Here is a 16,204-nt window from a genome sequence, read left to right as displayed (position 1 = left end):
GGACGTGATGACGTGATGCTATTTCAATAACAACTGCAGACCTTTCGGTTGCTTGCTACAATTCAAGATCTTTAAAACAATTCGGTGTGTATTCTCGGCTGTGTTTTATACAGGCTTCTGTTGAATTTACCTGTTACTCAGTTCACTTCATATACACCGTGTTGTTGTTAGTCTGTCGTCTGACTTTGCACATGCTTATTTGCTTATGTTAGCTACCATGAGCTCACTGAAATACTTAACTCAAGCTAAAGAAGAAGAGGTCTTCTGGACAGAAAAAGAAACTCTCGTAAAAGAGGAGAAGGAGGAAGAGGCTGTAACAGTTAAAATAGAAATACAAGGTGAGGTTGTTACAATGAAAGAAGAGAATGAAGCATTAGGTGTGAAAGAGGAGGAGGGTATTATTGTGAAAGAAGAGGAGATTAATGTAAAAGAGGAGGATGACGAAGTTATTGTAAAAGAGAAAGAGGAAGATGTTACTGTGAAAGAAGAGGAGGAAAATAACGCTGTTTATGAATTAAAGCCACAGGGGGTGAAAACGGTCACATTCAAACAGGAGGAAGATGAACTGAAGACAGGAGACCAAAACATCAGTAAGTTAAATCTTTTTTTTAATGTAAATGCCACAACTAAGCTTCATGTGCTTCCATATGAATGTTGTCTGCATAACACATTTGTAATATAAATCACAAACAAACTCATCTCCCCATCTGATAATGTACATCCATGTGTATTTGGATCGGGGGGCATTTGTTGCTTTGACTGTGCACTCCAAAATATTTTTGCCATCAGTCTTGTCTTGTGACATGCTTGGTTGGATTGAACTTCTGTGACTGACTTGGCAAGAACGTTCTACTTTTTGGAAACAATAATTGGATGGTTTAGTATTTTCTTAGAGGGTGATTGTTCTGCTGTGAAACCTGAGTGGATAAGATTTCTGAACCCTTCAGAACACATCCATTGCTAAGCTAACCAGTGATTTTTTTCTTAGTACTAAAAAGTTGATAGTGGCACATCTAATGTTTTGGTAATGTCTCTTGTCACTCCAAATTACAGTGTGCCAGAAGCTGTGAGGCGTGTCAAGGTGTTGTCGGGCATATTGTAACTAGGCTTGTTTGAGGCATTGGCGCAGTAAAGGCTTCTTTCTAGCAACTCGACAATATAACTCATTTTTGTACAAGTATTGTCGTATTGTGCTCCTTGAAACAACCACACTGTCTTATTCCAGAGGTTTTCCAGAGGTATTTCTCCTGAGGTTACCTTTGGGTTTTTCTTTGTATCCCAAACAATTCTTCTGGCAGTTTTGGCTGAAATCTTTCTTGGTCTACCTGACCTTTGCTTGGTGTCAAGAGATCCTCAAATTGTCCACTTCTTAATAAGTGATTGAACAGGACTGACTGGCTATTGCAAGGCTTTTGATATCCTTTTACACATTTATAAAGTTCCATTACCTTGTTATGCAGGTCATTTGACAGTTCTTTTCTGCTCTCCATGGCTCAGTATCTAGCCCGCTCAGTGCATCCATTGACTATTTATACATAGACACTAATTGCAATTTAAAAAGCCACAGGTTTGTGAAATTCACCTTTAATTGTCATTTTCACCTGTGTGTGTCACCTTGTGTGTCTGTAACAAGGCCAAACATTCAAGGGTATGTGAACTTTTGATCAGGGCCATTTGGGTGATTTCTGTTTTTATTATGATTAAAAAAGGAGCCAAACAACTATGTGATAATAAATGGCTTCATATGATCACTATCCTTACATTTTTGCATGATCCGTCATATTTTCAAAATCAATGCCAATATTTCACAATTTCTGCCAGGGTATGCAAACTTATGAGCACCACTCTTAAGTATTCAGACGTCTTCACTTAGTACTTTATTGAAGTTCCTTTGGCAGTGATTATATAGGATTGCCACAAAGCCAATCCTGTGATGTCTTGGCTGTGTGCTTCGGGTCATAGTCCTGTTGGAATGTGAACCTTTGCCCCAGTCTGAGGTCCTAAGAGCAGTTTTTTATCAAGGATCTGTGTCCTTTGCTCTTGCCTTTGATCCTGACTAGTCTCTCCTTTCCTGCCAATGAAAAACACTCCAACAGCATGATGCTGCCATCACCATGTTTCACTGTAGGGCTGGTTTTGTCCAGATGATGGACAATCTGGAGGACACCAGGAGATGGTGTCCTCCAGATATAATGCCTGGCATTCAGGCTAAAGTGGTCAATCTTGGTTTAATCAGACTGGCGAATCTTATTAGCTGCCTGTTGGAGTCCTTTAGCTACCTTTTGGCAAACTCCAAGCAGGTTGTCCTGTTCCTTCTACTGAGAAGTAGGAGCATTTCAAGGATGATCCATAGGAACAAGATGCACCTGAGCTCAATTTCGAATGTCAGCAAGCCCTGTTTCCCTGTTATTGTAATCAGAGCAATGCCCCTGCAGCTGCTAAATTGTATGAGGTCAGAGAAACGTAACTAGCTGTGTTTGTAATGTAACAAAATGTGGAAGAAGTGAAGGCGTCTGAATACTGAATGCACTGTAATTCGTTTTCAGATAAATTCAAATTATCCCCAGAAAATAGTAAGGTGTTTAGTGGGAAAATAATACCTATTTAAATGAAAATCTGAGACATTGACACAACAAAATGTGATAGTTAAAGGGGGAGTATATTTTCTATAGGCACTAAATTAGGGAGTTTGAACATTTCAAAGTTGGTTTTGTAGTGATGGTTCCTGTGTAAATCAAACACTGTTTGTCTTTGACAGGAGAGACACCAGACGCCCACTCTGAGAGTGGGAAGAGTGCTTCAGGGGAACCAAACTCAGAGACATCCACACCAGCAAGACCACGCCAATGCTCCCAGTGTGGGAAGAGTTTTATGTGGTTATGTCACTTGAAAAGGCATGTGAGGACACACACTGGAGAGAAGCCCTACAAGTGCTCCCATTGTGGAAAGAGCTTTACGCAATTAGGAGATATGAAAAAACACAAGGGAACGCACACCGGAGAAAAACGCTACCATTGCTCTCAGTGTGGAAAAGGTTTTCGACACTCATGGTATCTAAAGCTTCATGAAACAACACATACTGGTGAAAAGCCATTTAAGTGCTCCCAGTGTGATAAGAGTTATATCCGGTTAGGGCATCTGAAAGACCATGAGAGAACACACACAGGAGAGCATTCTTACTACTGCTCACAGTGTGGGAAGGGTTTTGGGCATGTAGGGTATCTGAAAGTGCATGAAAGAACACACACTGGAGAGAAGCCATACCAATGTTCTCAGTGTCAAAAGAAGTTTTTCACCTTAGGAAATCTGAATCAACATGAGAGAACACACATAGTAGATAGGCCTTTTCACTGCTCACATTGTGGAAAGGATTTTAAATGCTCCAAATATCTAAAAAGGCACAAGAGAAAACACACGACGGAAAAGGTATATAGATGCTTTCAGTGTGGAAATGAATATAGTTCATCAAGGGACCTGAAAATACATGAAAGAATACATACTGGAGAAAAGATACATAAATGCTCTCAGTGTGGGAATGAATATTTCTCGTCAAAGGTCCTGAAAGCCCATGAGAGAACACACTCCGTAGAGAAGTCTTACCACTGCTCCTCTTGCGGAAGGAGTTTTATGTGTTTAAGTATCCTGAAAAAGCATGAGATGACACATACAGGAGAGAAGCCTTACCACTGCTCCCACTGTGAAAAGAGATTTACCCGGTTTGATCACCTGAAACAACATATGACACGCACACATGAAAAAAAACACGCGCATGTTGCATGAGAGGACAAAGGTGAGAGGCCTTTCCAGCTTGTGTGTGGAAAGAGTTCTAAAATGCAGTTACATTCCAACATTGAATTGCAATTAGGGCTAGGCGATATTGCCCAAAAGTAATGTCTACTTTTTTCGGCGGGTGGGATTGTTTCTATGATTAATTACTTTTATCTCTGTCTTGTTATTCTCTTAAACGACAAAAAAAAGTTAATCAGTGTAACATATATATTTTATTTTTTACACATCTTTTCTTAATATTAGCTGCTAAAACCCTAATATAACCTTTGATGGTCCTGACTTAAATGTCCTTACCTGTCAAGATCTGCAATAGTTGTAGAGTAGTACCAAAGCCCAGCTCCACCACACACACTATTTTGGAATGTTTTGCCAGTCAATCTGGTATTTATTAACACATTTTAATCTTAAATGTATTTCTGTATTTCAATTAAACAATCATTCTTAACCATATCAGTTGGGGTGGCAAAGTATGACACATTAGCAAACATATTGGTGACTCAATCACATGTAGCAACATTGTCAAGGCACTGGTTCCTTTGCCAAATGTTTGCGGTTTCATAATTGATCGTTGGCATCAATTGTACAGTATTAAGTAGGTTTTGAAACCGGGCTTTCCACTATACAGATGGGAACCATGTGTTTGGCAAAGAGCATGTCACTATATCTGATTATTATAGTTATTTCAGTTACCAGTGGTTTGCCAAACGGGACCGACACATAGAGTAAAAAAATGATTGATTAGTACGATATGGACATTAAGCTGAATGGAGCCCTTTTTAGAATTGGCCAGACAGATAATGAATGCTGCATTTTTTTTTGAAAATTAAATGATCTAAATAACTCTGATCATGAACTGTATTTTTCTTTGCCATGTGATTATTGATCTTAATGTGTTCCATAAAAGAAAATTGGGGGCTTGAGTTCTATGTAACCCACAAGATGGTCTTAAAATATTTTCAGACCACTGTAATTAGTTACACCGATCAGCCATAATATTATGACCGCTGACAGGTGAAGTGAATAATACTGATAATTTCATTATAATGGCACCTGTCAGTGGGTGGGATATATTAGGCACCAAGTGAACATTCTGTCCTCAAAGTTGGGGAAAGCATAAGGATCTGAGCAACTTTGATAAGGGCCAAATTGTGATGGCCAGACGACTGGGTCAGAGCATCTCCAAAACTGCTGCCCTTGTGGGGTGTTCCCGGTCTGCAGCGGTCAGTACCTATCAAAGGTGGTCCAAGTAAGGAAAAGTGGTGAACTGGCAACAGGGTCATGGGCGTCAGGTTGCCCATGCTGACCCTTGTCACCTACAATGGGCACGTGAGCATCAGAACTGGACCACAAAGCAATGGAAGAAGGTGGCCTGGTCTGATGAATCACGTTTTCTTTTAGATTATGTGGATGACTGGGTTTGTGTGCATCACTTACCTGGAGAACACATGGCACCAGGATGCACTATGGGAAGGAGGCAAGCCGGCGGAGGCAGTGTGATGCTTTGGGCAATGTTCTGCTGGGAAACCTTGGGTCCTGCCACTCATGTGGATGTTACTTTGCCATGTACCACCTACCTGAGCATTGTTGCAGACCATGTGCACCCTTTCATGATAACGGTATTCCCTGATGGCATTGGCCTTTTTCAGCGGACTAATGCGCCCTTCCACAAAACAAAAATGGTTCAGGAATGGTTTGAGGAACACAACAACGAGTTCAAGGTGTTGACTTGGCCTCTAATTCCCCTGATCTCAATCCAATTCAACCATCTCTGGGATGTGCTGGACAAACAGGTCCGATCCATGGAAGCCCCACCTCACAACTTACAGGAGTTAAAGGATCTGCTGCTAACGTCTTGGTACCAGATACCACAGTGCACCTTCAGAGGTCTACTGAACAGCCAGGGCTTGACGGGTTGGCTGTTTTGGTGGCAAAAGGGGCACCTACACAATAATAGGCAGGTCGTCATAATGTTATGGCTGATTGGTGTTTATTTACAACCCTGTTTCCAAAAAAGTTGTGACGCTACATAAAATGCAAATAAAAACTGAATGTAATGATGTGATGTGCAAATCGTTTATTCCTATATTAAATTGAAAATTGTACAAAGGCAACATATAAAGTATTGAAACTGAGAAATATTTTTGTTTTGTAAAAATACATTTTGAATTTGATGCCAGCAAAACATTTCAAAGATATCGGGATGGGGATGTTTACCACTGTGTTGCCTCGCCTCTTTTAACAACACTCCGTAAGCGTTTGGGAACTGAGGAGACCAATTGCTGTTGTTTTGAAAGTAAAATGTTTTCCCACTCTTGCTTGATTTAGGATTTCAGCTGCTCAACAGTTTGGGGTCTCCTTTGTCGTATGTTTTGATAAAGTGGGTGACAGGTTTGGACTGCAGGCAGGCCAGTTTAGCACCCAGACTCTTCCACTACAGTGCCACGCTGCAGAATGTGGTTTGGCATTGTCCTGCTGAAATAAGCAAGGCCTTCCCTGAAAAAGACATCTGGATGGCAGCATATGTTGCTCCAAAACTGTATATATTGTTCAGCATTAATGGTGCCTTCACAGATGTGCAAGTCACCCATACCATGTGCACTAATGCACCCCCATACCATCACAGATGCTGTCTTTTGAAATATGCGCTGATAAAAAGCTGGATGCTCCCTCTCCAGTCTGGAGGACGCGGCGCCCATTAGTGATGGCCATACAAGGCTTCACTGCCATTCTTCTAACAGCAGGATATAATGCTGGCAGCACTCAGATTTTCTTTAGCACATTAAAAGCCATATAGATAATCTAGTCTGTAAAAAAGAACAGACAAGAACAGTATTGGAAAGGACATTAAATATAAAATGTACAGACTAGATTTTTAAGCGTCCATGATTCCCAAAAATAATAAGAAATGTTGATTCAGCAGACCACAGGACAGTATTTCATTTCACCTCAGACATCTTAAATGAGCTTGGGCCCAGAGTTCCAGAAATGGCAGCATTTCTGGATCTTGTTTATATATGGTTTCTTCTTTGCATGGTAGAGTTTTAACTTGCATTTGTGGATGCAGTGACATAACGTGTTTACAGACAGTGGTTTTCAGAAGTGTTCCTGAGCCCATGCAGTGATTTCCACTACAGAATTGTCGGTTTTTAATGAAGTCCTGTCAATCAATCAATCAAATGTATTTATAAAGCCCTTTTTACAACAACAGTTGTCACAAAGTGTTTTACAGAGACACCCGGCCTTAAACCCCAAGGAGCAAAAAACAGTAGTGTTGGATTTCAGTGGCTAGGAAAATCTCCCTAAGAAGGCTGAATTTTAGGAAGAAACCTAGAGAGGACCCTGGCTCAGAGGGGTGACCAGTCCTCTTCTGGCTGTGCTGGGTGAGATATTAAGAGTCCAATTGGAATAATTAATACATTTCTCTGGGCTAAATCCAGAGTCTATTTGATTTTAGACTAGTATTAGTATTCCCTTCACCACAAAGCTTTTCTGTAGAACAGAGGGAGAAGTGTCCTAACCCTAACTTTTTATTTACAAGATGAAAAGATTGAATTTAGCTTACACAATTTAAGATAAGCAGTGCTTTCCCTAAGTATTCAAACCCCTGACCAATTCACTACTTTTAATTAAAATAAGAAATGGTACACTGTCATTTTCCTTTATTTGATATTTCATAACAAAAACAGTCAAAATCAATTATTGTAAGATGACATTGGTTTTATTTTGGGAAATATGTGTAAAAGAAAGAGAATTGCCCAAACAAGAACACAATTACCTCCACATTGCACAGGCAACATTGCACTGTTTTCTAAAAACACTTTTCCTTTGTCACTAAATGATCTGAGTACTGATTCTGATAGTACTGATGAGCAATTTGGTTACATCAAAACAGATTACTGATGAAACCGAAAGCTTAAGGCTAACGCTGCAATTAGCTTGCAGATTTTTATACCAGCTAGCAGCCTACCATAGTTCCAGTAGCCAGGCTAGACTGGGGCATCCAACCTCTCTGCATAGGGAGACCAGCCCAAAGCTGCTGTTGGTGAAGCTTTGAGTGGCATTCCCGTAGAACGTGGATACTCACGGACGAAAGCCACCTTCTAGCGTTGGCCAGTCCTTTTCTGCATGGAGATGATTGGAGCAGTGAATTCAGGAGACTTCATCATTCCAGCTGTGACTATACCAGGGTTGTTACATCCTTTCCAGTGGCAAATAAAGAGAAACCCAACACACTGAACTGTTTGGTGTTTTGAAAACCGGTCAAATGTTATCCTCTGGATAACAACCAAATATTTCCCTGAATATATTAAATCTACTTCCTGGTGTTTCCTTACTGAACGTAGAGAAACATGTACGTATAGACCACTTTCTGTTCATAGACCACTTCCTGTGCATGCAGACCACCTCCTGTGCGCATAGACCACCTCCTGGGAACGTTGACGACCTCTTGGGCGCGTAGACGACCTCCTGGGCACGTAGATGACTAATATGTGTAGGTGACCATTGGATGAACACATGCAGGTGTGAACAACTGGGCTTCAGCCTGTGATGTAGTCATTTAATAATTTCCTTCTTTACTAAAATTCTGCCTTCTGCTAGGCTTTGGCCAATCCCCCCTCTCTTCTCTTGGATGTGTTACGTAATGTGCTTTAAGGCCACCAGTTGAAGTGAATGCTTTTCCACACAGAGAGCATTTATATGGTTTCTCTCCAGTGTGTGTTCTTATATGTGCTTTCAAGTAATCGCCACGTTTAAAACCTTTTCCACACTGAGCACACTGGAAACGACTTAAGTGTGTTCTCTTATGTTGTTTTAGATTTTCTAATGAGAAAAAAATATTTTTACACCAAAAACATTTATATGGGTTCTGTTCAGTGTGTTTTTTTTTATGTTCTCTCAGGCTGCTTGAGTAGATAAATGTCTTTTCACACTGAGAACATTTATAGGACTTCTCTCCAGTGTGTGTTTTTTTATGTTCTCTCAGGCTACTTGAGTAGATAAATCTCTTTTCACACTGAGAGCATTTATATGGCTTCTCTCCAGTGTGTGTTCTTTCATGCACTTGCAAATTCCGTGATGTTTTATAACCCTTTCCACAGTGGGAGCAGTGGTAAGGCTTTTCTGCTCTGTGTGTTTTCTCATGATTTTTCAGATGCCCTGAATAGGTAAAACTCCTTTCACACTGGGAGCATTTGTAAGGCTTCTTTCCAGTGTGTGTTATCTTATGTTCTTTCAGTTGCCCTTGCAGGGTAAAATGCTGTCCACACTTGGAACACTTATAGGGCTTCTCTCTTGTGTGTGTGTTCTCATGTTTTCTTAGTTCATATTTCCACATATAACTTTCTCCACACAGCGTGCAGTGGTGTGATCTTGCTGGTTTGGTGGTCTCTGGGTCTGGTTCTCCTGAAGAGTCTGTATTCTCCCCTGACAAATACAAAATTTTTTTGTTAAAGCAGGAATACAATCTTCAGATGATAAAAAGGGTATTTCTATGAGGTTTAATCCAGACTTAATCCCTCAAAAGACATACATTTGGATTAAAAGAATCATGTTAAAATAATCATGAGTCTAACAGAATCAGAATCACACTTGATTGTTGATTGTTTAAAAAGGAAAAGTTAAAATAAAATAAAATGACAAATACAGCAAAATATACCCTGAACTGTTGAGCAGCTGAAATCCTATATCAAGAGAATACTATATCATCAGAATGGGACAACCTTCTACAACAGTTGGTCTCCTCAGTTCCCAAACGCTTACAGTGTTGTTAAAAGAACAGGTGATACAACACAGTGTTAAATATGCCCTTGTCCCATCCCTCTCTAGTTGAATATAAAACATGTGGCATTCCAGGGAAGCCAGTGAGACTGTAAATCCTTGTAGACAAAACTGAAATTAGAAACCTTAGCGGAACATAAGTTTTTTTAGGCTAAGTACATCAACTTTCCATTGACTCTAAGAGCTCAGCCAACGGACAATTAACTTTTGTTTTCTGGTAGGGTTGATTGAGGATAGGGTGGGACTGAACCTCCAATGTATTTAAAAAGAAACGACCTCTTTAAAAATCGCACATTAAGTCAACAGAGTTTGTATATTTCAGGCAGAACGTAATTAACACTTAACTTTACTCAAAATTAAAATGTATTTTATAAAGCCAATTTTACATTAGTCGGTGTCAAAAGGTGCTTTTACAGATACCCAGCCTGAAAGCCCAAAGAACAAGCAACAACAGATCTACTGTCTCTTCACCTTCCTTCTCCAACATGACTGTAATCTCCCCCTCCACTCCATAAACCTCTGTCTCCTCTTCCTCCTCCTTCAGTCCAAAAACGGCATCAATTTGTATCTCTTTCTCTTCTTCTTTCACCGTAGCATCCACGCCATCTAATTCTTTTTTAACTGTCACAGCTTCTTCATTCCCGAGTTTTTTGGCAGGGGAGAAGTGGTTTAGCGAGCTCATTGTCGAGGATACTAGGCAGTTTAGCATTAATGACTAAGCTAGCAATTTAGCAATCCAATAAGCTGACTACTGACAACGAAAAGTTCGTTGAATTGCGACAGCGAAATATACATCGAACTTGTCAAAAGAGGTCGAATGCTGGATCGGCAACGACGGAAAGCAAATTGATCCAAACGGACTGTTTGACTAGCTGTTGTTGTACGCGTCCCGTCCCCCACATTATACGTCATAATTTCGGCATCGCCTTGAACGACGACCATCGCCATCTGACCCATTTACCGAGGAGTAGATTGCTCAAATAAGGTCATTCACAGATGCTATCTCGTTAAATCATTTCTTGTCAGATTTAAAAATGATATTGACGTACATTTAACTTTTTGTGAAATATACCCAGAGACTATCCTCTATTTGTTTCTGGCACTGTGAATTTACTCGTAAAATGGGCAGGATGTCTGTCGTTTTTATATCGGACAATGTTCATGCTGGATTTGAACTTTTGACTGAGAACATACAATGATCAGCCATAACATGATGACCACCTGCCTAATATTGTGTAGGTCGCCCTTTGCTGTGGTATCTGGCACCAAGACTTTAGCAACAGATGCTTTAAGACCTATTGTCTATAATAATTCACACGTTCCCTAAATGTTGTCAAAGTAAAAAACGCCCTCATCAATGGAACGCAAATAACATGATTCACCAAGGCTACAGGAGATAAAGGGCTGAAACCGCCTACTTCTCCTGAGCGGAGTTAGAAATATTATTGAATGTATATGCAGAATATGTGGATATATTCAAGAAAACAGGCAATACAGTAGCACTAGCAAAAGAGCATGAGCTGGTATGGCAGAAAAATGAGGACAGGGAAAATGGCAGACCAAGTCAATACATTGGTATTAATTGATTTTTTTTTAAAAGTTTCATCTCAAGTGTTTATATATTGTGTGTGTGTATGTATTGTGTGTGTGTGTAATATTCATGCAGGTCCAACCCAACGGGCACTAAATGTACTTGGCAGCAGCTGAAGATTAAATATAAAAATATACTTCAAACAGATTAAGTATAATATCAGTACAAGCAATTGATGTTGTTTAGCCTCCCCTACCTAATAAAACACCTTTCAGTGGCAGCTTTCAATATGTGATATATTTAAAGTAGTACATTTCTAAGAGAGTGTGTAGTTTCGATATTTCTGGAAAATCAAGGGGCACTAGGTATCCCTTAAGCTACACTGTGGCCAGTGGTACGGGCGGAGTAAAATGCCAGCAACAATTGCAAATACATAGTGCCCCTTGATCTTTTTAGCATGTAATCGTTCTATTTTATGTCCGTTTTTAAGTAATACGTTGGCCTCCTTTATTTTGAAAGTTTCCTAATTTTCGTGACCCGGAAGTGTTTCTTTAATGTTGCTCACAAGACGCAGATCAGATGCTAGTAACGCTGATTAGCGTCATGCAGGCAACATTAGAGATTCCGTAGCAACAATAAGACTTCCGGTTTTCGGATTTTGCCTTCAAAATAGAAGTCCGCGGTAAAACGCGATTTTAATAATATTAAATTTATCTATTTTGACACTTTGCTTAGTGTATATTGTAAAAATGTACTCTAGGAAATGTTCAGGAGACTCTATAGAATAATTATATGCAAAGAAATCAAGGGGCACTATGTATTTGCAATTGTTGCTGGTGTTTTACTCCACCCATCCTAGATCCTATTGGCCACAATGTAACTCAATGGATATGAAATATATATTGGCCTATAAAAAAAAAACTATTCTACACGCCGCGGTGAATGTATTGTAGGAAATGTTCAGGAGACTCTATAGAATGATTATATGCAAAGAAATCAAGGGGCACTCTGTATTTGCAATTGTTGCTGGTGTTTTACTCCACCCATCCTAGATCCTATTGGCCACAATGTAACTCAATGGATATGAAATACATATTGGCCTATAAAAAAAAAACTATTCTACACGCCGCGGTGAATGTATTGTAGGAAATGTCAAGGAAGGTGGATAGAGTAATTATATGCAAAGAAATCAAGGGGCACTCTGTATTTGCAATTGTTGCTGGTGTTTTACTCCACCCATTCCATTGGCCACAATGCAACTCAATGGATATGAAATACATATTGGCCTATAAAAAAAAAACTATTCTACACGCCGCGGTGAATGTATTGTAGGAAATGTTCAGGAGACTCTATAGAATGATTATATGCAAAGAAATCAAGGGGCACTCTGTATTTGCAATTGTTGCTGGTGTTTTACTCCACCCATTGCATTGGCCACAATGCAACTCAATGGATATGAAATACATATTGGCCTATAAAAAAAAAACTATTCTACACGCCGCGGTGAATGTATTGTAGGAAATGTCAAGGAAGGTGGATAGAGTAATTATATGCAAAGAAATCAAGGGGCACTCTGTATTTGCAATTGTTGCTGGTGTTTTACTCCACCCATTCCATTGGCCACATTCCAAATAGCTGAATAGCCTTTAGATCCATTTTTCCTTTTGTTAATGGAGGTGATTATCACCACTTGGTGATTACCTAACAATTCAGCCAATGATCTAATGTTGTTGTCAATGACATATTAACTGGTCATTAACCTGTTGTACCACCTTTAGAGATGTAGGGGAGTCCAAAAGACCATTTACAGTTTTATACCTTTTAGATTAGCAAACACATTTTTACAACAGAGTCAAATCATAACCAATATCCAACTATTACGTACTAGAATAAGTCAACTTATTAGAAGGATATATGTTATTGCAACTACATTCCAGCCTTAGCTTAATTTGTAAAAAGAATATGTATTTGTCCTTATATTGAAAGATACATGTTTTAAATGAGACAGTGAGGAAAGAAAATATTTCATCCCCTGCTGATTTTGTACAAAAGACACCTGTCCACAGAAGCAATCAATCATTCAGATTCCAAACTCTCCCCCATGGCCAAGACCAAAGAGCTGTCCAAGGATGTCAGGGACAAGATTGTAGACCTACTCAAGGCTGGAATGGGCTACAAGACCATCACCAAGCAGCTTGGTGTGGAAGGTGACAACAGTTGGTGCGATTATTCGCAAATGGAAGAAACACAAAAGAACTGTCAATCTCCCTCAGTCTAGGGCTCCATGCAAGATATCACCTCGTGGAGTTGCAATGATCAGGAGAACAGTGAGGAATCAGCCCAGAACTACACGGGAGGATCTTGTCAATGATCTCAAGGCAGCTGGGACCATAGTCACCAAGAAAACAATTGGTAACACACTACGCCGTGTAGAACTGAAATCCTGCAGCGACCCCAAGGTCCCCCTGCTCAAGAAAGCATATGTACAAGCCTGTCTGAAGTGTGCCATTGAACATCTGAATGTTTCAGAGGAGAACTGGGTGAAAGTGTTGTGGTCAGATGAGACCAAAATCGAGCTCTTTGGCATCAACTCAACTTGCCGTGTTTGGAGGAGGAGGAATGTTGCCTATGACCCCAAAACACCATCCCCATCATCAAACGTGGATGTGGAAAACTTATGTTTTGGGGGTGTTTTTCTGCTAAGGGAACAGGATAACTAATTCGCATCAAAGGGACGATGGATGGGGCCATGTACCGTCAAATCATGGGTGAGAACCTCCTTCTCTCAGCCAGGGCATTGAAAATGGGTTTTGGCTGGGTATTCCAGCCTGACAATTACCCAAAACAAATGGCCAAGGCAACAAAGGAGTGGCTCAAGAAAAAGCACATTAAGGTCCTGGAGTGACCTAGTCAGTCTCCAGACCTTAATCCCATAGAAAATCTGTGAAAGGAGCCGAAGGTTTGAGTTGCCAAATGTCAGCCTCGAAACCTTAATGACTTGGAGAAGATCTGCAAAGAGGAGTTTGAATCCCTGCACAAAAAGGTCTAGTTGAATCGATTACCTGTATTTCCTTAAACAAAGTGTCCTTGATCAGGGTAGCCATAATTGGCATCTCAAAATCATTGCTCAAATGAATCTTTTTAGCCACTGCTCATAGGGCCTGGAAGGCCCTGGACGTCTCCAATCCGTAAGTCACATCCAGATCCCATGCTTGGGTTTCATACTCCAGGGCCAGCAGTTCTTGGTAATTGCCTGGGAGATGGATGGGCTGGCTTCAAGGTTGTTACCAGGAATGATCAGACATACTATGACTGGGACAAGGCCTCTGGGTAACACCTCCCCACGAACATCTGCCATCAGATGTGAAACTCTTGCTCCAGGAGTGGACATGAAGCCAAAAGCCATGGTAGATCGACCAGTGGAATCAATCTGATTTGGCATGGGGACAATGTTTTCCACTAAGGCACGAAGATGAGAATTACCAATGACCAGGACAAATTAAAAGGAAAGAAAGTTAGAGATTTATCCCAATAATTCATTTTTTTTTAAAATATATATATAATTATTTGAAAATATGTGCATCCTAAAACCTTCAAAGTAAATTCTGAATGTGGGCTGTTAGGTTTTATCTAAATACAACTGATATGGGGCATTACAACTCCAAACTTACATCAAACAACATGCAATATAAAAGATGATGTACTAAATCATAACAGGATAGGGTACACAGTACATATAGTTAATCAAACCAGTTACTCAACTTTCTACCCAAGTTGATCTCCTTCCATCTTGGCTGTCTTTGAGTTTATGATGCTTAGGATGGGCATTGTATTACGAATGTGGCCAATTCTTTGCGGTCATGACATTTCTGTCATGACTGAAAAGTCAATATTATTTCTGACTGGCTAGAACGAGAACATTTGCTTGGAGACAAATATACTACAGGACTGCAAAATGTTGGTCCTGGAAGGGCAAAACACTTTTCTGTTTTGTTTCTTAAAGGAAGTTAGCACTCAGACCAACTCAACTGTACTCAGATGGTATCCCCGGTCAAAATAAGTCAGTAAAGTGAGAATGAAGACCTGGGTTTTGGCCCTATGCGACCAACATTCAGGGCAGCCATATGCTATAAATTTGTTAACATAGATATGTCCATGGTGCTTTAAAGACCTCTCTGGGAATATTGCTATGAATACTTTTTAAGAGTTTTATTTTAAATAATCTAAATAAGCCAATAAAGAGAAGCTGTGTGTATTGATTTTCTGTCTCTACATTTGGCTATAAAAATCCTTCAATCAATCAGAATTTTGCTCAGGCAAATAAAATTAACAACATATGCATACCAACATGAATCAAACAGCAAAACCAACAAACTGAGAAGAAATTGCCAACCTGATGAAGAAACAAAGCCTCTTAAAAAAAAATAACAGTGATTCAGAACAAATGTAAGCTGATCCAAGCAGAGTCCAAACAAAGACAGCAGGCTAATGACCAGTTAATATATGTCATTGACAACAACATTAGATCATTGGCTGAATTTTTAGGTAATCACCAAGTGGTGATAATCACCTCCATTAACAAAAGGAAAAATGGATCTAAAGGCTATTCAGCTATTTGGAATGTGGCCAATGGAATGGGTGGAGTAAAACACCAGCAACAATTGCAAATACAGAGTGCCCCTTGATTTCTTTGCATATAATCATTCTATAGAGTCTCCTGAACATTTCCTACAATACATTCACCGCGGCGTATAGAACAGTTTTTTTTTATAGGCCAATATATATTTCATATCCATTGAGTTACATTGTGGCCAATAGGATCTAGGATGGGTGGAGTAAAACACCAGCAACAATTGCAAATACATAGTGCCCCTTGATTTCTTTGCATATAATTACTCTATCCACCTTCCTTGACATTTCCTACAATACATTCACCGTGGCGTGTAGAATAGTTTTTTTTTATAGGCCAATATGTATTTCATATCCATTGAGTTGCATTGTGGCCAATGGGGTGGGTGGAGTAAAACACCAGCAACAATTGCAAATACAGAGTGCCCCTTGATTTCTTTGCATATAATTACTCTATCCACCTTCCTTGACATTTCC

The 16,204-nt window shown here is 39.8% G+C and overlaps 2 protein-coding genes across 2 annotated transcripts; one reads left to right on the top strand and one right to left on the bottom strand.

Moving 5' to 3' along the window:
* Nucleotides 1-23: 23 nt before the first annotated feature.
* Nucleotides 24-4,805, top strand: LOC105006315 (zinc finger protein 135-like). The gene is made up of 3 exons (XM_010864779.4): nucleotides 24-84; nucleotides 213-590; nucleotides 2,759-4,805. Exons 2-3 carry the CDS (start codon nucleotides 218-220, stop codon nucleotides 3,778-3,780), a joined length of 1,395 nt encoding a protein of 464 aa, XP_010863081.1. The 5' UTR covers nucleotides 24-84; nucleotides 213-217; the 3' UTR covers nucleotides 3,781-4,805.
* A 2,700-nt stretch (nucleotides 4,806-7,505) lies between these two features.
* LOC105006316 (zinc finger protein 239-like) lies at nucleotides 7,506-10,507 on the bottom strand. The gene is made up of 2 exons (XM_010864782.4): nucleotides 10,039-10,507; nucleotides 7,506-9,213 (listed from the first exon to the last, which is right to left on the bottom strand). Exons 1-2 carry the CDS (start codon nucleotides 10,274-10,276, stop codon nucleotides 8,348-8,350), a joined length of 1,104 nt encoding a protein of 367 aa, XP_010863084.1. The 5' UTR covers nucleotides 10,277-10,507; the 3' UTR covers nucleotides 7,506-8,347.
* Between the last annotated feature and the right edge of the window lie 5,697 nt (nucleotides 10,508-16,204).

Source organism: Esox lucius, chromosome 9 (genome assembly GCF_011004845.1).
Source record: "Esox lucius isolate fEsoLuc1 chromosome 9, fEsoLuc1.pri, whole genome shotgun sequence".
In the NCBI taxonomy this organism is placed as follows: Eukaryota; Metazoa; Chordata; class Actinopteri; order Esociformes; family Esocidae; genus Esox; species Esox lucius.
The sequence above is the reverse complement of the archived record's forward strand: the minus strand, read 5'-3'. Positions and strand labels throughout refer to the sequence as shown.